The 25,475-nt window shown below is 37.1% G+C and overlaps 2 protein-coding genes across 5 annotated transcripts in view; one reads left to right on the top strand and one right to left on the bottom strand.

Moving 5' to 3' along the window:
• CAPZA1 (capping actin protein of muscle Z-line subunit alpha 1) overlaps nt 1-18,590 on the bottom strand; it is a 64,211-nt gene extending 45,621 nt beyond the window's left edge. Inside the window, exon 1 of the mRNA XM_001372931.5 lies at nt 18,414-18,590. Coding sequence (XP_001372968.4) covers nt 18,414-18,590 — 177 coding nt within the window. The remainder of the gene's footprint in view (nt 1-18,413) is intronic.
• A 551-nt stretch (nt 18,591-19,141) lies between these two features.
• The window catches only part of ST7L (suppression of tumorigenicity 7 like), a 75,730-nt gene continuing 69,396 nt past the window's right edge, over nt 19,142-25,475 (top strand). For 2 of the 4 annotated variants that reach the window (XM_007485149.3, XM_016429088.2), the window contains exons 1-3: nt 19,142-19,343; nt 21,783-21,865; nt 25,053-25,215. In XM_007485149.3, coding sequence (XP_007485211.1) covers nt 19,142-19,343; nt 21,783-21,865; nt 25,053-25,215 — 448 coding nt within the window. Of the gene's footprint in view, nt 19,344-19,512; nt 19,696-21,782; nt 21,866-22,028; nt 22,264-25,052; nt 25,216-25,475 lie in introns of those variants that run through there. The other 2 variants (XM_056819213.1, XM_056819212.1) reach the window with 2 other exon arrangements.

Genomic DNA, 25,475 nt, shown 5'->3' with positions numbered 1-25,475 from the left:
AGAGGCAAAGAATGGGAAATTGTGGGGATGTTCATCAACTGGGGAATGGCCAAACAAGTTGAGGCATATAAGTGTGATGGATTACTATAAGAAATGATGAGACAAAGAAAAACTTAGGCAAGACTTAAAAAAAAAAAACAGAACGGATGCAAAGTACAGTGAAAAGAACCTGGAGATCACTGTGCATAGGTAACAGCAATGTTGTAATTAGGATCAACTGTGGAAGACTTGGCTACTCTGATTAATACAACCATCCAAGACAATTCCAAAGTACTCATGATGGAAAAAATGTCATCCACTTCCAGAGAGAAAATTGATGAACTTTGAGTACAAAATGAGGTATAATTTTCTTGCTTTATTTGGGAAATAGATTTTGTATGATTTCACATGTATATTGCATGCCTTCTCTAGATAGGGAAGAAGGTGGGAGGGCAGGGACACCTTGGAACTCAAAAATTAAAACATTTAGGGGAGCAGCTGGGTAGCTCAGTGGATTGAGAGCCAGGCCTAGAGAATGGGAGGTCCTAGGTTCAAATCTGGCCTCAAACACTTCCCAGCTGTGTGACCCTGGGCAAGTCACTTGACCCCCATTGCCTAGCCCTTACCACTCTTCTGCCTTAGAACCAATACACAGTATTGATTCCAAGATGGAAGGTAAGGGTTAAAAAAAAAAGTTAAAACATTAAAAATAAATAAAAACAAAAACAAAAGCACAAAACACAAGGTGTCTCCTACTTTTCCACCAAGACCACTCATGACTCCTCATCAGATATGACAACAAAAACAACCCTTTTCAAACACGCTTTAATAATAAAAGTAAAGCATAAAACTGGGATATATATTCTTGCCCAAAGTAGTCCAGGTTAGGGGGCAGCTGGGTGGCTCAGTGGATTGAGAGCCAAGCCTAGAGATGGGAGGTCCTGGGTTCAAATCTGCCCAGACATTTCCCAGCTGTGTGACCTTGGGCAAGTCACTTGATCCCCATTGCCTAGCCCTTACCACTCTTCTGCCTTAGAAACAACACACAGTATTGATTCCAAGACAGAAGGTAAGGGTTTTAAAAAAAAAAAGTAGTTCAGGTTAAAGAGGAATTCCTTATGGATAGAGGGGTACCCCAGATAATTCTATTTGTGGACACTACTATACTAATGGCATCAAGTCCCAGAACATTGTAGAAGAAAGCTGCAATCACTCAAAGGAGTTTGGTTTGTCCATCCACAGAAGGTATAGAGATTGGAAATGTAGCATACCAAATTTTTGCTGTCAACAAAGGCAATATGTTTCTTTAAAACATACAGGATGAAATAAAGAGGGGCTATAATTTTCTTCCATGGATAGTCTATTCACATGAATTAAATTTTGGATCCAAAGGCATAAACAAAATGAACCTTCCATTTGAAAAGGAATCAGTGAGACTGTATATACTGGCAATCTTAGTTGATGTGCTGGTTAGTTGTGTTCAACTGCTTCCTCATCCCCATGCCCACTTTTTTTTTATTATTCTTTTTACTGGGATAACAACATCTCTGATGAGGGGATAGATAAAGAGATATATTTGGAAATGAAAGTGATATAAAAGCAAAAGATATCAATAAAAGTTAAAAAAAAAGGAAAACTATCAGTTTTATAAGTGGCTGATTATTATTTCCAAACAGTTCTGTTCCGAGGTCCTTACAAGGAGCAAAAATCTCCCTCCCTCTATCTCAGTACTTTGCCCCTTGTAGAAGGCACTAAGTTTAGCTGGAGATTCAAACTCAAAAATATACACACACAGTAATGCTGAGATTTGATGGAAGCTAGAGATTCTTCTTTTTTTTTAGTACACATATTTATTTATTTTCATCCCAAATAGAATGTAAGTTCCTTGAGGGCAGATACTTTAATTTTCTTTTCTTTTGCATTCACAGTTCTTAGTATAATGTCTATCACTTAATAGGAACATAATAAATACCTGTTGGTTGATTAACTGATTGTGATTTTGATCAAGTAGATTAACCAGTCTATATTTTAGTCACTGATTGAAGCTAGAGATTCTAAGAATCTATCATAAAGAGAAAGATTCTATTCCACCTGTAGGGCTACAGGATGAAATATTATGTGAAGAAGAGCAGGACCACTAGTTTGGTCTTTGCTGCCAGTTTCTCTGATAAAAGTCAAGGAAATGATAGAACAAGAGCAATTACCCATTAGAAATGCTGTTCTAAAGATACAAACAGACAGTAAGTAGTCAAAGGAAAAAACCCAGGCTATTTATGGCTATATGGAAAAAAGGTACCAAATCACTAATAATTGAAGCTACAAAGTAAACAAATTAAATTGTATGTTAAAGCAACCCTGAGGATACCCCTCATCAGACAAGCAAAGCTGAACAAAAAAGGAAATTAACAAATACTGGGAGGGTAGTGGGGAAACAGGAACTTTAATTTGGAACTATGGGCCTAAAAATTACTAAATTGTGTACCCTTTGACCTAGTGATAATATTACTAAGTTTTTGCCCCCACAAGATCAGAGGAAAAGGACCCAAAATATTTTAGTAGTTCTTTTTGTAGTGGCAAAGAAATAGAAACTAAGGGTGACTCTATCAACTGGGAGGAATGATTTTAAAAATTATGGTATCTGAGTATGAAATACTGTTAAGAAATAGTGAAAGACAGTTTTTGAGAAACCTGGTTAGACTGTATTAATTGGTAACAAGTAAAGTGAGCAGAACTGGGACAACAATCTATACAATAAAAACAATGTAAAAAAAGCAATTTTGAAAAATTTGAGAGCTCTGAACAATTAAATGACCCACTGTGACTCTGGAGCAAGTGTCAAAATCTGCATACAACTCTCAAGAACCAGATTAAAATATGAAGAAAAGTTGATCAAAATACAATATAATGTTAATTTGTGGTTTTCTAAGTCAATATGAAGCCCATTTCTAGTTGAATGTTTTATTTTTATTCATTTTGTTCAACCTTTCCCAACTACATTTTAATCAAATGCCTGCAATGTGCCAAGCACTCGGCCTGTGTGTGTGTGTGTGTGTGCACACGTGTGCACACGTGCGCGCACGCGCGCGCACACACACACACACACACAGATTTGTAAATAATCAACAGAGGGAAGGAATTCAGGGGGATCAAGAAAAGCTTCTTGAAGAAGGTGGGAGTGTAGCTGGGATTTAAAGTCAGGAAGTACAGATGAGGAGAAAGAGCATTCTAAGCATGGAGGACTGCCAATAAAAGGGTCAGGAGATGAAGTACCTTGTTTGAAGAATAGCAAGTAGGTCAGTGTCACTTACTTTAAGACTAAGAGGGAGAGGGGAAGTAAAAGTAAAAAGATTACAAAGGTAGATAGTAGTAGATTATGAAGGGCTTTGAACAGCAAATAAGAGAGTTTTATATTTAAACCTGGAGGTTAGTGGGAGCCAGTGAAATTTATTGAGCAGGAGGAGGGAGGGTGTCATGGTTAGATCTGTGGGACCAGAACCCATGTCTTCATGGTTCAGAGGTCAGATCTCAATATACCATACCATCCTGGTTCTTTCCCTGCCTCTTCCCCAAATGTAACAAGCATTTCAAATAGTTCCATAACTAAATAGACAAAGGATATTAATAAGGGTGTTTTGCATTTGGGAAACTGCTCAGTAGTTGCTACTCACTATTTTTAAACATTTTTCTGGTAATGCTATGGATCATAGAAAATTATGATTTCAATGAAAAGTGTAAGGATAATTTTGGTGTTGTGACTTAAAGTCTAAATAATTGGTCACCAGGGATGATTCCCAAATAATAAAATACCCAAGTCAGCTGGGAATTATGGAGATTTTAATTAATATAGAGAGAAGAAATTAAAGAAAGGAGAGGGAGAGGGAGAGTTAACTTAAGCTGCACTGGCTCAGGCTGAGTCAGGCAGTAGTTAAAGGCCTTGATCAAAGTGGCCTTTCTGAATCTAAAGGAAAGGGAGTCAATCTTATCACTTACCACAAGACTGTCTCCAAGGAAGCTCCAGTCCTCCACTGAACTCAATCTCCTGAACTGAATTCAGAATAATCCTGAACTGACTTTTAGCCTCCTTTTAAAGAGAATTTTTCTCATGTCATCTCCCCTAAATTTTACGTCTACCAATCACAGTAGACACTTTTTCCCAGGACTGCCCATTCTTAGTTCTCACCACTCTTTAGTTCTCACCTTCTCTGGTTAGATTATATCTTTTGAGTACTTCACACTTTTTTGTTAAGCTTGCCTTTTGTGAGTTACTTGACTTTTCTGTGATAAATTTAACCTTTATAGGTACTTAACACCCTTTTGTATTAGTTCTAAAAATAGACTTAACTTAAGGTTCTAGCTTTACTATAAGGTATGATTTAAGTACCTTCATTGTTCAATCAGGAGTTTACAACTTTATCTTCCCCTAAAGTATGTCTAAGTGTGGGTGGAGTAATGTAAAGTTCCCAAGCCATTCCTAATTCTTGTTAGACCAAGTATCTCCATTGTTACAATAAGGAAATAGCTAAATCAAATCTTCTAAAGTACAGTCTGAGTAGTTTTTAAGATTCATAAAAGATACATGGCAATATGATATAGCCTATTTACATTTCCAATGATAATGTAGAAAAGATTAAGTTAAATATAACTATAAAAAGAAAGTAAGGCTTGTCATAATGAAAGTGAAGAAAAAAAGGAAAGTTCAAGTATCACAATAGTACCTGGACAATTTTCAAGGAACCAAAAGATCTCTAGTGGATATACTTTGGAGGACTTATGGAAAAACAAAACAAAACAAAACAAAACCCAACAAAAAAAACCCCCAACAAATGAGAGAATTGGCAAATAAGAAGGTATGGAAGGGTTGTAATTTATACTACTGGTTCTAGAATGAACCAACAAAACCTACATACAGTGCATTCTAAAACTACTAAATTAGAACAGAATAAAATTCTCAGAACCAAAATGATTTCACACTATACAATTCCCTGCCTTACACTATGCAATAAGACTATACTCTAGTAACAGCCAATATTTATTATTGTCATGTCAGGTTTACCAAATACTATTTTCAGCTGCTAAACTACTCTTAATAAATATACCAATTATCTATTCATTTCGGACATTTTCTTTTTAATAACTGATGTCAATTATTGCATATATTACAACAAGCAGGCTAAATTTGTACCTGAATATTCCAACCTCCAAGGTCACAGAATCACAGAATTTCAGATTTAGGAGTCTTGGCTGTCATGTTAAGTCTAATCCACAGCTTTAAAAGAATTGCCATTACAATATACTCTGACTGGGATCTTTCCCCTAATGGTTACATCAAAACTTTTATGTCTTTTTTTCCTTAAGACTGTTGATAATCTGATAAATCAACACAAACATCCCAAAGAGATAATAAAAAAGGGGAAAGGACCCATGTATACAAAAATATTTAGAGCAGCTCTTTTTGTAGTGTCAAAGATTTGAAAATTATGGGGCTATCCATTAATTGGGAAATAACTAGACAAATTGTGGTACATGCTGGTGATGGAATACTATTGTGCTCTAAGAAATGATAAGCAGAATGACAGAAAAAGCTGAAAAGATCTGCAAGAACTGATGCAGAGCGAAATAAGTGGAACTGGGAAAACATTGTACACAATAGCAGTGATATTGTACAATGATTATGTGAGAAAACTTGACAACTTTCAATAATGCAATGATCTGGGACAATCCTGAAAGACTTATAATGGGAAATGCTATCCAACTCAGGAGAAGAACTGTTGGGAGTCATTTTTCACGTCAGTGTAGCTATGGTTTTATTCTGGGGTTTTGGTTATGTATGAGTTTACTCTTACAACAATGACCAATGTGGAAGTGTTTTGCTTGATAATTAAAAAAAAATAGAAATAATGTAAATTTAGGTAGAGTACAGCCTTTGGCTAGATGTTAACTGAGTTTATAAAAAAAATCAACACAAACCTGAACCAATCTCACATAACATTTTTAATTTTAATAGGGACTTTTAAAGACTTCACCAAAAGACATGAATACTGTTGGAAACTGTAGGCACTATAGTAGAAAATACTTATGGGTGAGGTGGACATTCATATGCTGTAAATTATTAATCAATGATTGCTCATTAGATACCTACTATGTACCAGGCACTGAGCTAGATCCTGGAGAATATAATTATACAAAATAAGGTTGACATCTCAAACTGAATGTCCCATAGACATCTTGAACTTAACATGTCCAAAACCAAACTCCTTAATTCCTCTCCCCCAATTCTTCCCTTCTCAATTTACATTTTACTGTTGACACTTCCATCCTTCCCCCTCAGGTAGGCTTGCAACCAAGGTGCCATCCTTGCCTCCTTATTGTCACTGCTGCCTCCCCTTATTCAATCTGTTGCCAAATACTACTTATTGTACCATTACAATCTCTCCCATATATGTACTGTTCTCTCCTCTGACATTGCTATCACCTGACATAGGACCTCATCACGTTTAAGCCTGGATTATTGTAAAAGCCTGCTGGTTTGTCTTCTGTAGTGTCTCACCTTTCTTCAGTCCACTCTTCACTCAGTTATCCAAGCATTCTTACAAAATGGGAAAGAAAATATAAAGTCGAAATGGATATTTGATCTAGAAATAAGGGGCAACACCATAAACAAATTAGGGGACAAAGACCAAACAAGGCAGAGAACATTACAAAAAATGAAATGGATAACTTTTATTACATTAAAAGGTTTCTGTACAAACAAAATCAATACAACCAAGATTAGAAGGAAAACAAATTCAAGGAAAAAATTTTAGAGCCAGTATCATTGACAAAGGTCTAATCTCTCAAATATATAGAAAACTTACTAAAATCTATAATATAAAGCACTTCTCAACTGATAATGGGTCAAAGGATATGAACTGACAATTTTAAAAGTAATTAAAACTATGTATAATCATATAAAAAAAAATGCTTCAAATCACTATTTTTTTTAAAACCCTTACCTTCCATCTTAGAATCAATACTGTGTATTGGTTCTAAGGCAGAAGAGTGTTAAGGGCTAGACAATGGGGGTTAAGTGACTTGCCCAGGATCACACAGCTGGGAAGTGTCTGAGGCCACATTTGAACCTAGGACCTCCCATCTCTAGGCCTGGCTCTCATCTATTGAGCTACCCAGTTGCCTTGTCCAAATCACTATTGACTAGAGAATTGAAAATTAAAATAACCCTGAGATACCACTTCACACCTATCAGAATGACTAATAAAAAAGGGAAATGATAAAGGCTGGAGGGGATGCAGGATAATATAACCATTCTGGAGAGCAATATGGAACCATGCCTTAAGGGCTGTAAAACTATGCATATATCCACTAAAGTTCTGTAACTCAAAGAGATCAGAGAAAGTGGAAAAGAACCTATCTATACAAAAATAGTTTTAGCAGTTTTTTGTAGTGGCAAAGAATTGGAAATCGAGGGGGTGTCCATCAACTGGGGAATGGCCAAACAAGCTATAGAATATGGTTGTAATGGAAAACCATAAGAAATAATGAACAGGCCGAGTTCAGAAAAACCTTGACAGACTTATATGAACTAATGCAAGTAAAGTCAGCAGAACCAAGAAAAGTGTGTACAGTAACAGAAACATTGTATGATGATGAATTGTGAAGGGCTAAACTATTATCAGTGAAGCAAGTTTCTAAGATATCCACAAGGGACTCCTGAAGAAAACTCTATTCAAAGTCAAAGAAGGAACTGTGAGAGTCTAATTGCAGATCAAAGAATGTCATCTTCCACTTTATTTTCTTCATGAGCTTAAAAATTTATTTTATGTGTAGTATGTATCTTGTCACATTAGCAAAACAGAAACATGTACTATATATAAGTATTGGTATAACATATCAGATTAATATTTACTATTCTGGAGGAAAGGAATTGAATTGTGAAATGTCAGAAAAAATAACTGTCAAAGAAAAGTTAAAAACCAAAACCCAACCTTTCAAATACTCCAACTACTTCCATGATCAAATACAAAATTCCATGGCTATTATAGCTCTTCACATCATGGCCCATGTGAATTTTAGATTTACTCCACCCTGCTTAGTCTTTATAATTCTAGCAACCAAGAATGTAAACACCCCCCACTTAAGGATTAACTGTAGGAGAGGATGGCCTATGACTGGCATGTGCTAGCAAGTGACAAATAATAAACTGACTGACCCCCTGGGCTGTCCTAAGCCAAGCTTAAGCTACCATTGGTACATGTGAGACACAAGAAGTGATGTAAAGAACTGCTTATATATTTTGCGTCACTTCCTGTGAGTGCTCTCATGGTGGCATTTGGCATTTTGCAGCTTGGCGGCGAGGTTACTGGGAGAAGCTTTGTAGCCTGGTTTAGGTGAGGCATCTTCCCCGAGTGACCTTGGTGAGTAAACCAAGGTTGATTCCTCCTTTCCTTGACCTCCTGGAAGGCACTATCCTCCGAGGAGGTCTTGTGGCTGGAAGCTGAGCTAGATTTAATCTTCTGAGAAGGCCCCTTAACTCCAGCTTGGCTCAGAGTGGGCCAGAGCAGTCCAATTCCCTTCTCTCTCTTCTTCTTCTTAATTTCTTCCTTCTATTGCAATTAAACCACCATAAAATCCCAAACTGACTTTAGTATTTTACTGAGATTGAATTAAATCCCTGGCGACCATTAACATAATATATTCAGTCAACAACCCTAAATTTTACCATTTACACCCCTCCCTACTTTATCAGTTTTCTTATACTTGGTTCCTACCCACTATGTAGTATATGGCCAAAACACACTGGTCTACTCACTATTTATTGAACAAGACAACCATCTCCATGTATTTTCAATGGCCTGGCTCTCTTGCCTGAAATGCTCTCCTTCCTGCCTCCCTCAAGCCTTCACTAAAATTTTACCTTTGCAAGAAGCCATGCCTCATCTCCCTTAATACTAGTTCCTTCCCTCTGAGGTTGCTTCCAATTTGCCTTACAGATATAACTTGCTTATATAAAGTTGTTTACATGTGGTCTCTTATTAAAATGTGAGCTCCCAAAGGAAAAATGAACTGGAGAAATTCCATGTGAACTGGAAAAACCTCCAGGAATTGATGTAGAGTGAGAGGAGCAAAACCAGAACATTATATACAGAGACTGATACACTGTGGTACAATCGAATGTAATGGATTTCTCTATTAGTGGCAATGCAGTGATCCAGAACAACTCAGAGGGATTTATGAGAAAGAACACTATCCACATTCAAAGGAAAAACTGTGAGAGTAGAAACACAGAAGATAAACTGCTTGATTTCATGGGTTGATGGGGATATGTTTGGGAATGTAGACTCTAAATTATCACCCGAGTGCAAACATCAACAACATGAAAATAGATTTTGATCAAGGACACATGTAAAACCCAGTGGGATTGTGCATCATCTATGGGAAGGGGTGAGGGGTGGGGAGGGAAAGAATATGATTCGTGTAACCAAGGAAAAATGTTCTAGATTGACTAATTAAATAAAATTTAAAAAAAAATAAAATTTCAATAAATAAATGCTTCTTGAGTGAAAAAAAAATGTGAGCTCCCCCAAAGTCACTTTTGCTTTTCTTTGTTTTCTGACCATTTTGTACAGTGCCTGGCACATAGTAAGTGCTTAATGCTCGCTGAGTATTGATTGGTTTTTAAATGTGTAATGTTTCTCAATTGAGATTAAAACTTTATATTTCTTTAAAAAGAGACATATGCTCTCTAAAGAGTTACCATTTATTAAAATGTTAGATCCAGCTCAGAGTTCAATGGAAAAGGCATCTCTAGAGATGGTCTCAGTCTAGCACAACAGCTGACATTTATATAGTGTTTTAAAGCTTGTAAATTGTTTTACATAAATTATCTCATTTGATCCTAACAATAATCCTTTGAAGTATTTTGAATCCTTTGAAGTGCTATTATTGTCTCTATTTACAGATGAGGAAACTGAGGATGGGAAAAATTAAGTGATTTGTCTAGGGTCACACAATGTACCTGAAGCAGAATCTGAACTTATAACTTCTTAACTCCAATTCCATGGTTCTATTTCCTAAACTACAACTCTTCTAATATATGAAATCATGCTGATTAGGGGGTAAGCCCAATATGCTGTGTTTTTCTGGATTAGTTTCATAGCCAGTTGTATTTGGATGAACCATTCAAACAGGAAATATCAAGTGTATGAAAAAGGCCTCATGATCAGTTTATGACATCCACAGATGGACAGCCTACAGGCTTTTATTCAGCAGTACTATCTCTTAGGCAGATCCATTTTGTAAATGGATGATGAATTGTTCCCAGAATTAAATAGGAGGAGGAAAAGTGAGACTTAATTGCCATTAAGAAATGGTAAAAGGGAGCAGCTGAGTAGCTTGGTATATTGAGAATCAGGCCTAGAGATGAGAGATCCTAGGTTCAAATCTGATCCCAGACACTTCCTAGCTGTGTGACCCTGGGTGAGTCAATTAACCCCTATTGCCTAGCCCTTAATTCTCTGTTCTCATGCAGAAGGTAAGGGTTAAAAAAAAAATGAAGCTCCTTTAATGACACCAAGCTTCTTTCTGAAAACAAAGCAAAACAAAAAAACCCCCAAAGGCCCATCTTTATAACCCATATCTTACTAGTGGTGGAGTATGGCTGTAAGTCATGGAACATTACAGTTTCAAAGAATTAAAAGGAGTATTATTCAGAAGGCAATGGAGAGATATATGACAGATAACAGATATGAGTAAGGCTTGTGATATATAACCAGTAAGGAACAATGAAGAACTGGAACATAGGATATTTATTTTTAAAAAATGGTTTGGTCACATGACAAAGGAGAAATTAATTGTAGTCTGATGGTATCCTTGGATGTCAAGATGTACAATTCTAGTACACTAGGTAGAACCCCAAGGGTGAATTTATAGCGGAACATGGATATGGGTTTTGAGGGCTAAACTAGTATGGATAAGCTATGACCATACACTGTTAGAAGGAACATCCACACTGACAAATTCAGAAACTAATGAGTAATATTACTATAGTGAGGAAAAACATTTCTCAGGCACATTACTTTTCAGACTTACCAGGAAATTCAACGGGAAACAGAAAAATCAAACAAAAATTCACTTTATAGTAAATTTTGCTGGCATTCCTCTTTTATATGTCAAAGATGAGAGAACCATGTGATATTGCCACTTGTTTATTTTCATCTGATGGCATCAAACATTCCATCATTAGAACACAAAAGTTTTTACATTCCTCCGTCTTGATAGCTATTTGTAGAATTGTGAATTTCCTATAAAAGATCTGAAAAACTAGTGCTTTGAAAGAGGTTTTAAAGAAGGTTTTATTATCTTAATTTTAAAGTAATATACAGCTATCTTGGAAGCTATAAAAATAATCCCAATAGTTAGAAGAGTGAAGAACTTGGCTAAACTGTCAGGGGTATTTATTTTTGGTCTGATTAGTCACCATTTTCAAACTTAATGTTGTCTCCTTTAAGTTGTATATTTATTTCCAAGAAATTAATTACAAAATAAAGGAAATAAGACAATTTAGTATATAATCTATGAAGTTTCTTCTTTCAAGTAACTTTCTAATTACAATTGGATCTCATTTTACTTAAACTCAACACAAAAGAAATCAAGTATATGTGATTGGCAGTTGAAGAAAATAAAAGGTAGAAAAGTACATAAAATGAAAAAAAAATTAAGAGCTAAATTTCTGCCATTTTCCCAAGCAGCATAAAAGTCTCTAAGCATTGAAACTCCTCATTCTTGCTCTGAGAAGTGTTAGTGAGTCATCAAGACTGTTTTGTTCTAAATATTAAGCCCTCCCATTAGTCTTTGTCCAGAGTTCTCACTTACAAGTGGTGTCTTCATCAGAGCAAGGCTTCTCTTTGTTTCGTTAACACTATTTGGTTTTTACTAATGGCCCCAAAGAATGAAAGTAGTGATAAGAAAAAGGATCTTGGAATGTATTGGTTGTATAAAATAAGGTCCTACTGTACAGTGTTTTGTCCTTTCACTATATTATATAGAATATCTGGACTAAGCAACTATGTTCATTCTCACATCAGTGAAACTAGAAGCGATGCCATACTGTTTTTTAATTGATTAAAAAAAAATTACTATCAATGATGGAACAATGGAACCATCCTTTTAACAAACAAGTCTAGTTAATCGAAATAAATCAACATACAGGCTATGTCTGATAACATGTTTTATTTTGCACCTCATCACTTTGCTAAAAGAAGGTACACCCTCAGTAGACCTATGAAATCAAAAGTAATATTCTTATTTTCCTTTACATTACTGTAGTGTGAATTCTTTTCTTCATTCGGCTCACTTCACTCTGCATCCATTCATACACATCTTTCCAAGTTTTCCTGAATTTTTCATGCTCATGATTTTTTATACTGCCATAATCATCTTCAAATGCTACAATTTGTTAAGCCACATGTCAATGGGCATTTATTTTGCTTCCAAGTTCTTAACCACAAAAAATGCTGCATTTTTTAAAATTTGTATATATTGAACCTTTTCCTTTGTCTCTGACCTCCTTTGGTTATGACTGGATCAAAGTGTATATAAAGTTTAGTGATTGTTCTGGTACAATTCCATAGTACGCTTTTCACAATGGATAGAACAATTCATAGTACCAATATCAGTGCAATACCTCTAACATTTATTTTTATCTTGTCATATTCTTAGTGTGGAAATTGTCAAACTTCAGAGTTGTTAAAATTTTACTTATTAATATTGATTTGTAGCATTCTTCCAAATAGCTGATAGCTTGCATTTTTTCTTTTGAAAAATGCTTGTTCATATATTTCAGCAACATGTATATTGAGGAATCTTACAGTCTTAGGACTCAGACTAGAAGCATTTTTGTAAACTTCTGCACTTTCAGCTTCCTGGTTTATTTGAAAAGATCATCATGACCATTTCAGGTAAAAATGCAGAACTTGAAAGAGCCCACTTCCTCTTTGTTAAAGTCATAAAAACTTCAGCAGTTATAACAGACTCACTGGCTACATTACTACTACTTTTTGACAATATACACAAAAGGTAAGGAAGAAGTCCTTATAAGCCAATAAATCTCAAATTACAAATCTTATGGAAAATAGTTTAGTACTTATCTAAGGAAAAAAACTACATAAATACTAAAGTAGTAATCAAATGTAATCAATATGATCATGTTTGATTACAAAAACCAATCCCTGGTGTTGTTGAATTGTTTTTTCCTTTCTAAATTATTGATAAAAGGGAAGTTTGATTTCAAAACAAAATAATAAAATATATCCTCAACTCTCAAAAACAAACAATACCTCCTCTCTCAAACTTTCTCCATTTATAACACACCAAAGCAAATATAGGAAAAGTCATAATTTAAAAAAGGAAACATCAGAAAACTCAGATTTCCTTCAAAGGAAAAATGGAAAACAAATCGAGGGCTCAAACTTTTTAATAAAACAAGTTTTTAAAAAAATCACAATTGTGAATGACAAGACGAAATAAAGAATATTTATTTGTCAATTTTAAGACATTCATAACCATAATAAAACATGCTAACTGAATATTTTCTTATTTTTCATTTCACTGGCTTCAGAATATAGTTGGAAAATAGAAAACAAAATTTAAAGGCACATGACTAATTACAATAAGACCACAGATGCATTGACCTTTATGCCAGAACTTTGGAAAGAATTATGCATATTCTAATTGAATAAAACTTTAAACAACCTTATCAATGATTTATACAGTGCCCTTGGCACACAGTAGCACTTACTAAATGCTTGTTGACTGACAATATAGGGATGTGACAGTGAACTGATGGCACATGTGCCAAAAAGGGCATGCAGAGCCGCCTCTGTGGGCATCCCTGCAGGCACTTACCAACCTGAGTTTGTTCCTAGAAAGCCAAAGCTGTCCCCCACCCCCACCCCATGTGCCTGATGACATTCCTCACTTCCCCCCACTTCTGCCCAGAAGTCCAAAGGACTTTGGGGTGGGGGAGGGTATTTGTGGGAGGGGAGGTATTACATGCCCTCTGAAGGTGAGTGTGTTGAGTCTGTGGTGAAGGTGATTCTGCTGTGGGGTTGGAGAGGAGCATAGCTTAGAGAGTGGCACATAGCTGAAGGGTAGCTGAGCGCTTGGGCCACTATCCTCATCACCTGCCCCTCTGCCCAATGGCCCTAGGTCTGGGACCTAGATAGGTTGTGTCATGGCACTCTACCTTTAAAAGGTTCACTATCACTGGTATAGGGCCACATGGGCAAGACAGGCATAATTCTCACTTTACAGATGAGGAAACCAAGAGGCTATATAATTGAGGAAGGTCACATAGCTACAACAGATATAATACTTAATATGGCACTTTAAGGTTTGCAAAGCACTTCACAAATATTAGTTCATTTTATCCTCACAACAACCCTAGGAGGGAGTTGCTATTATTATCCACATTTTACAGATGAGGAGACAGAGCCAATTAAGGGGATTGCTAAGGCTCACACAACTATTAAGTATGTAAGGCTGGATTTGAACTCATGTTTTCCTGACACTGGGTCTGTCACCTGCCTATAGCCTGCAATTTGGGCTTGGGTCTTTTGACTCTCAAGACCCCCCCCCCCCCCCCCCCCAATCCATCACACTACATTATAGAGAAGAGTTCTTCCTAAAAAAATTATTTTCCATGCCACTAAGTGTGTCCTGTAACAAGCATTCCTCTGGTCAATGAAATCAATTTGGTGGAAATAATCTCAAATTAAATCCCCGCTCTAGAACAAGCAGTTGTAGAACCATGTATAAGTTACAGAATCTTTCTAATCTTCAGTTCTCTCCTTTGTAAAATGAGGATAATGAGAGTGGACAAGAACGTAGTGAATGCTTACTACATGACAAATAAGCCCTCTGTGAGGCATTGGGGAGAAAGAGAACTCTGCATCAAAGAGTTTCTGCCCTTCAGGAACTGATATTAAAATTCAAATTCACTGCCTCTTACCTACTCCACCAATGGGTTGGTGTGGGGAAAAACAAGCAGTTATTGTTAACAGCCATCTTATTAATAGAATGCTTGATGGTACAAATAAACAATAGTCCAGAGGAGGCTCTGGACTCCACAGCTCAACCCACAAATATTTATGGAGAATATACACGTAAGGCACTGAGCCTGATACAAGTCATTTTTGTGCCAATGAGTATAAATTATCCTTCAAATAGTTCATCTCTTATGGTCTCAAAAATTCCAACCAGAAAATTTCCAAGAGAAAGAAAAAATAACTAATTTCACAATCATATAATGAAACTGAATAAGAGGGTGTAAAAGCCAGATGATTGCTAGCAATGTGTTAATATTATCTATTAGATCAAATCCCCTAGATCAAAATCCTACTAATTTATTAGAATGGCACCTTTGTGGACATTCTCAATTACCCACACTAATGGAGCATAACTAATAATAAATTAACCCGAAAGTCATTTCTACTTATTTTGGAATTTATCATGAAGTGTGTGTGTGTGCTTGTGTTTTAGTCAGATGATATTCATAATTATACTTTGCTTAGTCTGACACTTAAATTAGACAACAGGGATATGCTTGGTGATAGGAAGAAGCAGATCTGATATGAAATCTGTTGTGGAATTTGCAATTGCCATGAAAAGAGCCAATTGTTAACACACTGAATGCACAATCAGAATCCAAAAAGATTCTGACAGGTTAAAACACTGGACCGAACCTAACAACACATTATGGATAAATGCAAAAACTTTGTGCTTTAATTCGATATATCAACTTTACAACTACAAGTGTAAAGACACCAATTCCCATGAAAAAATATTAAAAAAAAATTTTTTTTTAAACCCTTACCTTCCATCTTAGAATCAATACTGTGTATTGGTTCTAAGGCAGAAGAGTGGTAAGGGCTAGGCAATGGGGGTCAAGTGACTTGCCCAGGGTCACAAAGCTAGGAAGTATCTGAGGCCACATTTGAACCCAGAACCTACTGTCTCTAGGCCTGGCTTTCAATCACTAAACCACTCAGCTTCGACACTACCCCCCCCCCCCCCCCGTTTTTTTTAATTTTTTTCTTAACACTTCAAACTTAAGTGAGAAAAAAGGAAATGATATGGCAGAAAAATAAGCTAACTACAATTTAAATCAGGAATAGTGAGGTGACAGGTCAATTGCCCTATGGCTTGGTCAGACCATACCTGTAGTATAATATCCAGTTTTGGACACTGCATATCAGGAAGTCCTAACATATATATTTATACAATTATGGTTTGCAAGGTCTTAAAATATCTCCTGTGATCATATAAGAATCTTGTAAGTTCTAAGGATTCATTATCATCATTTCACAACCTATCAGGAAAGGTTGACAGAATTGTGAATATTTATTTAGCTTAGAGAAGAGAAAACATGGTTATTGTCTTCAAGCATTTGAAGGGTATTACCTAGAAATGTGATTTATGTTTGGTCACAGTAGCAATTCATGGAAATTCCAAAAAAGTAAATTTAGTCCCCATATTAGAAAAAAATTCCAAAAATTAAAGATACCTTAAAGTAAAATGGGGCAATGGATTCTCTGTCACCATAGGTATTTCAGAAGTGGCTGGATGACCATTTATTGGTATACCCTAGAGAAGATGCTTGCTCAGGTATAAATTGAATTAATTAGCCTCTAACTGGATCCTTCTCACTCTTGAGATGGTTATGAATTACAATTTCACCAATAACAATTTAAACATTTGTCAATCCATTATATACAATAATCCTAGATAAATGATTTCTTTAATCTGTTCTTTTAAATCATTCTCTATTGGAAATAATAGATGTTATACTGTATGTATAGCATATTCAAAGATATTTTAATTTGCTGTCATTAAAGAAATTTCCCTAAATTACCATCCTAGATTCTTAATTCATTTTTAATTAAATGAACATATTGACTATATCCATTGTTTGGTACTCTCTAGTACATAGTAGCTGATTAATAAATGCTTGCTGAATGAATTTTTAGACTTAGTATGACAAAAGGCCTCAAAATGCTAAACCACAGAGTATGCTTTGTGTACAACAGAATCCACAAATGTCCAAATCCTTACAGAAATTTTGTTTTAATTCTTATTTTAGAAAATTAAGTTGACCTTTGGGATTTGATAATTTAAAAAAATAATAATTTCTTGTACATTAACTTGTCAAACAAGAAACAATTTCCAAATAGAACTTTTTGGTGCTTAAAGATCAGTTTAAAGATTTAAATCTTTAGTATTAATTCAACTTCTACTATTGAAAAGTGAGTGTCTATCTGTGGAACCCAATCTAAGAAAACTGGTCCTAGTTTTCATTCTTTTACATTTTTGATACCCATCAAAACTTAATAAGGCCCAGTAGCTTGTGAGGACTATTTCAGAAAACATCTAATGCTGCAGACCAAAATAATCAGAAACAACCAGGAATCAACCAGTCATTCTCAGAAAAAAGGTCTCATTCCATCCACACGCTAACATGGCCTACATTTTAATTTTTTAACATTTTCTTAAGTGAAATAGTAAGTTAATTTCAACAGTCGAATCAAAGGTGATAGAAAATGGGACACCGAAAGATGAAAAGGATTCTTCTTTTTGACATGACCCAAGAGTGAAAAACAATAATTCAGTTCGTCTGCCTACACTTTTTCTTGACCCACCAAACTTACTAGACATTAACAAGAATGGCAAAAAAGACTTAAAATTATCTCCACCTAAAAAAAAAAAAGATGCTCAAGAGCTCCATCCCAAGAGTCCGGAACCTGGCCCCCAGAGCATGGCTAGGGCTCCCTGAGGGCAGGCACCCACAGCCTCGCCCAGTCGAGGACGAGTCCGGACAGTCTTAGTCTTTCCTGAGAAAGGAGGGGCAGAAAAAAAAATACGAAAAATAAATATATAAAATAGGCCAACTCGATCAGGAAGTGACTCGCCCAGGAAAACCCATGTCACGCCTAGAAGTTGAGGAGTGGGGTGAGGGGGAGGAGAGAAAACGGGGCGGGGGGAGGGAGATGGAGAAGTGTCACATCACGACTGGTCATGACTTGCCGCCCTCCCCCCAAATTTTAAAATGAAGCCCAAGGACTGTATTCAGCAGGAGAGACCCTAGGCCTTCTGGGGAATGCCAGTGCGCGGTGGCAGGGAGGGACAGCGCCTCAGGCCCGGAAGGAAAGGGGTAGGCAAAGAGGAATAGGGAACTGGGGCCCCCGAGTGGCGGTGGGGAGCCCCTGGGGGAAGCCAGACAAGGTGCGCGCTCCGAGTGCCGCGAGCCTGGAGCATCTTGTCCCGTGCAGACCTTTCTTTCTGGGGACCCCTCCCCATCAAAGTCTGTTGCAGCCGGGTCGAACCCCGATCCTAGAGTGTAGCCACTAGTAGTAGGGGGAGGCGAGGGGCGGTCCGGTCCCTACCTTCTCCTCATCCGACACCCGATCCTCGAAGTCGGCCATCTTGGGCTGCTCTGGCCCAGCCCGGCGGCTGGCGCGAAGCAGGCCGGGAAGGAAGCGGGATGAGTGAACCCAGCGCAAGGGGCGGAGTTGGAGAGGCGGGGAAAATCCTTCCGGAAACTCAGTCTGCTGCTGCGCCATTTTAGTTACGGGCACTAAGCGGAAGGGCCGTGGAAGGCCATGTTTGTTGCGTCTTGCTCTCAAGCCCGTTCATTTTTCTCCTCGCTCTGACAAACGTTGACGGGCCTTTGCCTTTCTCATAGTGACACAGAAGATTCACATCTTGTGTTAACCGACTGACAGTGTCGTGGGTGCTGCTTTTCCCTACCATAACTCCCCAATCCAAAATCTGCTCTACTCCGCGGCTCCTAAGGGGACACTCCCCTTTTGGTTCCTGGGGTAGAGGGGAATGTGGAGGGAGCGGGGCGGGGTGTAATAACAATAACAAAAAATTCTAAAATGGGACGTCAATTCCAGTTCATCCCAATATACACGTTTCTCTTAATACCTCCGTTCCGTTCCTTTCCCCCCACCCCCCTCCCCAGGGCCGGAAGGGAGGGCTCATCTCGTTTTCTCTCTGTTCCCTAGGGTTCCCTCATCACAGCCGGCCCTTCCTCCAGGTCCGCCGCAATCCCAGGATTCCCGCCACCGCCTCCACCTCCCCTTTCCCGAGCGTCCGCGGGGCCTGCAAGATGGCGGACAGCGGCGGTGAAGCGGCGGCTTCGGCGGCGCCCACTCCTCCCCCTCCCGATGGCCGCAGCTCGTGCGCGGCCTGGGTCCAGTTCCTCCGGGCCCGCCTGGCGGGGGCTGGCGCCTCGCTGTGGGTCGCGGTCGGCCTGGGGCTGCTTTACGCTCTCAGGGCGCCCCTGAGGCTGTGTGAGAACCTGGCGGCGGGTGAGAGGCCGCGGCCGCCCGGAGGCGGGGGTGGGGTGGGGTCAGGGAGAGGAAGGCGGGCTGAGGAGGGCTGGCAGGCGCCGAGCCCCTTGTACCAGGGGCCGAAAGTAAGGGGGAGAGAAGCTCCTTCTGTTTTCCCAGGTCCTTCCCCTCCCATCCCCCCAGTTCTGCAGCTGATTGTCAAACCAGAGGAGCGCCTTTGAGCCGGCGTTGGCTCCTCCTCTCCCCTCCCTCCTTCCGCTTTCCGGGATAGCAGTTACTTATAATTACTGACATTTCCACCGTCCTCTCGGTGGCCGAGGGCTTGGCTGGTATCGTTATCCCTATTTTACAGATGAAGATTCAGGGACAGGTGAAGGGATGCCACAACTCATTCGCACGTTGCCCGGCGGGAGTAACTTTTCATAAATGCATATTGATGAGTCTTGGGGCAGAAACCAATTTTGTTATGTTCTTTGACTTCTTCCCACCGTCTAGCATAGAGTCTTGCACGTGGTTCTTAAATAAGAAGTGTCCCCATAGATCAGTGTGCAAGTTTAAAATTTAATGCTTAGATTTAACATGAAACTTTGGGGACACCCAGTATTTATTAAATTGTATCTGTAGCTATATGGGGGGGGGGAGCGCGAGTAAGATGTGTGCATGTCACACCTGTTTTTTTTAATTAGAAATTTTAATAATCAGCAAGAAGCTATCCACCCTCCCGATTCTGGTTGGGGAATAGGGATTGATATCACAGCAGTTCTTAAGTTTCCCTAAAATCTGGCCTCAGACACTTCCTAGATGTGTGTCCCTGGCCAAGTCACTTAACCCCTATCGCCTAGCCCTTAACATTCTTCTGCCTTGGTACCAATACACAATTTTGATTCTAAGACAGAAGGTAAGGATTATTTAAAAAAAAAGTCTTCATAAGGGAGTGTTGCTGTAAGCCAGAAGCATCCGAATGATAGCATATCCAAGTGCCTGAACCAATTAAAATATTGGAACATACTTAACAATATGTTAACCAAGTTAGTGATTTTTTCTGTTTGATAGCATGTACTATCAAAAAATTCATTCAGTAGAAAATTAATGAAGTACTGCCCTGTGTAAGCTAGGTGCAGTGAAAAACCCATTGGATTTATAATTGGAGAACCTGTTTGAATACTTACTGCCTTAAGTGATGTTGAGCACTTATTTAATTTCTCATATATAAATGGTGAGTTTACACCTTTTCTCTCTAAAATCCTTCCATTCTTGCCTTGTAAGGAACTATGTTGAAAAGCTACAAGGTGTGGTCCTTAGAGAGTGGGTTTCAGATTCTGGGCTACCTGGGCTGAAGTCCTGCCTACCAAACATTGCCTGTGTGACATTTGATTTCTCCATGCCCTCAAGAACTCTAAGACCATAGGTTGCTGAGCAACTGGCTACTAACCTCATTTGATAGAGGGAATTTCCTCACCAGGAATTTCCTAAATTGATTAAATCGCAGGCTTTCAACCAAGGCATTGTGGCCAATTCTAAGAAGAATAAAGCATGATCTCCTTTAGGACAAAATCTGTTATAATAAAGCATACACTGTGATACAAGGCAGAATATGAAAGTAAAATAAAAATGACAAGAAGATATTTGTGAAGTTCAAGATCATTTAAACTAGGCTTGGGTAGGAATGGAGGGTGGAGGATACTCCACACAGAGAGAACATAAGAAGCAAGACTCAGGGGTGGAAAATTCAAGACTGAGTTTGAGGAGGAACAAGGACTCTTGTGGCCCAAGAAGCTGTTTTTCTAAGGTTCTTGCCCAGCCTTTATTATTCTTTATTCTGGGCAGTTGTACGATATAATTCAAGAAATGAGCAGGACCACAAACAATAAATGAATTCAGCAAACATTGTTCTGAGGTGTAACCAAGAATAAAATAGTCACATGTTAAAGAATGAATTCATTTTGCTGTAGTCATACACTTATTCTCTGTGGACAGATTTCCATCCCTTATTTTATTTTGTTTTAACTATGGATACTCTGTTTTAGAGATCATATTTGACTTTTAATTTAAAAAAATAGTTCTTTCTTAAAGCTTAAGATATTTAAGAGAAGCAGTTTCCTGATTTATAGTGAATCAAAAGAGAACCAAAGTCAAAATCATTCTCAGAACTTTGTTACGTTTATTATTGAGCTTTTTCGATTCTCTAAACAGTACCCCAAAAAGACTTTTGCAGAATGAATGGTTCTTGATTCATGCCCTCCATCAGTGACATAAAATTCAAAGAAGTTTAGATTTGAATTCCGTGTAAAAATTTAATGTTTCAATTGGTCTTCTTTTTGGAATTTGCAGTTTTTAAAAATGAGACTTATCTACATTAACAACTATCTATACGTACATTTGTGTTTTCAACCTAATTGAATATCTCACTTAGAATTTGAATGTTTTTTTCACTTGGACATTATTTTCTCTTCCTAGTGACAACGTTTTTAAATTCTTTGACTCCAAAATTCTATGTGGCACTAACAGGAACTTCATCTCTAATATCTGGACTCATATTTGTAAGTAGTTTGTATTTTTTCCATTCATCTTTTGTATTCATTAGTCCAAATCTTGGAAAACAAATGATGGCAAAATAAATTATGAATGTATAAAAATCTGAAAAATCAAGAGTGTAGCATGCTTATGCTAGTGAACTCTTCTATTCTTATTTCTCCTCTGTAGGTGGTGCTCTCCAGCTGTAGTAGAAATAATGGCGCTTGTTTAGCTGTATCAGATGTTTCACAGTAACTTTAGTGTACTGACCACTGAATTAAAGTGAAAAGCTGGTCATAAGAAATGGATTACTTTGACTCATTTTTGTGCATTATTGAGGAATCCAGGGTAAAAGCTAAGTGTGAAATATGAGCCTCAAAATGAAATGATTTTTAAATCTTATTCATAGTTAAACATAATCTAGGTAAGCATAAAATATATCTAAAGGTTGTACTTGAAATCAATGGGTTTTTAATATGCAAAAGAAGGGAGATTTAAATGAATTTTCCTGTAGCTTTAAATAAAAACATTTATAAATCTTACTTAAGAGTTAAACATATTTTGTGCTAATTCTAGGTATGCATGAAAAACAACTAAAGGTTGTTCCTAAAGGGAAAGTTTAAGGAAGATTTCTATGGTATCTTTAACTCCCATTCCACATATTGTAAATTAGTAATCATTATATGTGTACATATTTTGAACTAGGTTACTAAAAATTATAATAACGTACCAGTGGAATAATTAAAACAGTATTTTGCATTTTGTTGCCAAAAAAAAAATCACCTGTAGTTCATTTGGGGAAGGACATTTTCTTTTTCTTGATTTGAAGCAAAGTTTAGCTTCCATGTCTCATGAACAATTTGTTTTAAAGAAGTTTCGTCCCACTTCTTAGGAAGACATTAAACTGAGACCACATTCTGTGATAATTAATTCCCTGTTGTTTCAGTAGGAATAAAGGTAGCAAGTCAAGCATGGAACAGCTCTAGTATGGTAACAAAAGGAGAGCTGATCTGTGTTCCAGCTCTGTATACTTTTGCTGCTGGTAATTTATCAACTAGTAGAAGAGTTGAGACACAGAGACAAATAAATATGGTACAAGATGTAATAAAGAAAAATCCTGACAAGATGCTTTAAGAAATTTAAGGAGGAAAAGATTACTTTGGACTAGAGAGAGGAATCCAGAAAAGCTTCATAGGAGGTGACACCTGATCTGAGCTTTGAAAGAAGAGAATGATTTTAAATGGGTGAAGAAGATGAGAAAATATATTCCAGCTATGGGAATAGTATAAGCAAATTCCTGAATGGATGTATTGATGCAGAGAACAGTAGGAGATTGGGGAATAGCTAGTAGTTCTATTTGGTCGAAGTATAGGTATTGGGTATGTGGAGTAGGTTGAAGCTACATTGGGAAAGACCTTCAATGTTAGGCTAAGACATTTGAATTTTATTTCCTGAGCACTGGGAAGCCAATAAATATTTTTGGGTAGCCGTGTTTTGTATAGCAGATTTATACATTGAGATGAATATGTTGATAGCCATATGAAGAATGAAATGTAGGAGGAAAAACTGTAAAAACATTTATCAGATTATTTTAGTATTCTATGCAAGACATAACTTAGGACCTGAACTTGAATGGTAGTCAAGTTAAAAGAGGAAGGGATGGATGTGGGGGATGCTGTGAAGGTAGAATTGATCACATAGGTTTTGGTTGTGGATGGTGAGGGAGAAAGAAAAGTCAAAGATGAGACCAAGTTTTCCAAACTGAGCAATCAGGATATGGGTAGTTGTATCTATGTATATGAATTCCTTTGTATTGTGCTGGAAAATGACAATATGAACCCAGTTTGTCTAATAAATTTGTCACAATGTCTATTAAAGCAAAAAAAAAATTCCTGAAGTTTTGGAAGATTTCATTTTTTTAGGCATGTTCTACCTGCTTGATATATTTGAGGTTATACCAAAAGTTTAAGAAATGGTCATAATGTTACATGATTTTAGGGAGGCTTTATTTTTTTTTTAATAATAGAAAGCATCAAATTGAGCAGAAGAATGTCTTTTCAGTTGTTTTTTTAAAAGAAATTTACGTAAGGGAGTCTCTTATAGTTAAATTCCAGTCAAGATGTAGAAAACTGATCATTTAAAATGTGAATATATGGAATTTGGGGGCAGGATAGAAAATACTTCATGGAACTTTGCCCTTAGACTCAAGAAGACCAGGTTGTGACATTTATTAGCCATATGACCCTAGTTAAGGTAACTTAACCTGTGTGTGCCTCAGATGACTCCTTAGGATTTTTTTTACTAAGTTATATAGATCAATTGCCATCTAAGTGGTAAAGGGAGTTCCCATACTTGGAGTTCCACATGATAGAGAAATCATAGATCCTTTGAACATTCATCTATACACAGGGCCATAGATTTAGAGCTAGAAGACACCTGAGAAATCATCTAGTCCATCTTTCTTTTGAAGTTGAGGATTGAGGACAAGAAAATTGTGACTTGCTAGATAGAGGTTATGAAGTAGCAGAGTTGGGACTTAAGCCTAGGAGCTCTGACTTTGAGCTATTGTGTGTGTGTGTGTGTGTGTGTGTGTGTGTGTGTGTGTGTGTGTGTGATTGGATAAAATTAGTTTGGTAATTTCCAGAATAAAGTGCCAAATGTTGAAATATAAGGCATTGTGATGACTTGTCATGCAGATTTCTGCTTTGGAGTTATTTTTTGTTTTTGATAACCTTACAGAGACAGGAAAACTGTGACTTCTGTGTTTTATAAATGTGTTTAAACTGTTCTGAATTCATACTTGTTTAAAAATAATTCAGTTGTTTAAAAATTATTCATTCTTAATCTTAATCTTTATATACTAATAACAGTATAATATAAAATAATTGGATTATTTAAAAGATAAAAATTTTGAGGGGTGAAATAAATACATTTCCCACTTTTATTGCTTTTAAAGTTTTCATAGATTTAGTATCTTTTTAATTAATTTGAGCTTTTTTAAAACCTGACATTATTATAGCAAAAGAGATGTTTCTTCTTTTTTTAGAGTATTTCATTGGGAAATGTATTTGGCTTTGTTTTTAGAACAAGAACTGGTTTAAAATATTCACTTAAATGGGAACAACTTTAAAAAGACACAGGTCAAATTGTTTTTGTGTGTGTGTGTGTGTAGTCACTAAATCTGTCATAAGTACTATTTTCTCTTTGTTACAGATATTTGAATGGTGGTACTTCAGGAAATATGGTACATCATTTATTGAGCAAGTATCTATAAGCCATTTGCGGCCACTTATTGGAAGGTCAGAGAACAATGTTCCAGAGCCAGGTTCACCTTCTGGTAGTAGGGATGCCGATACCAATAGGCACAATCTGTCAGGTGACTAATATGTCTAATCTTGTTTGTTTTTTTAAATACAACATAGGCAAACATGTTTTTTCCCAATTTCTTTTTTTCACTTAAATTTTATTTTATTTTCAAATAAAGATCAACCTTCTCTCCCTCCCACTTTCCTTCTCCTTACCTTGAGAAATCAAGTAAAACAAACTTTCTGCTAAAAGTAAGTATAGGTAAACAAAACAGAATTTCTCATTGGCTATGTCTGAGCAAAAGGTTTCATTGTGCACTGAGTTCCTCAC

Source organism: Monodelphis domestica, chromosome 2 (assembly GCF_027887165.1).
Source record: "Monodelphis domestica isolate mMonDom1 chromosome 2, mMonDom1.pri, whole genome shotgun sequence".
NCBI classification, from domain to species: Eukaryota; Metazoa; Chordata; class Mammalia; order Didelphimorphia; family Didelphidae; genus Monodelphis; species Monodelphis domestica.
The sequence above is the reverse complement of the archived record's forward strand: the minus strand, read 5'-3'. Positions and strand labels throughout refer to the sequence as shown.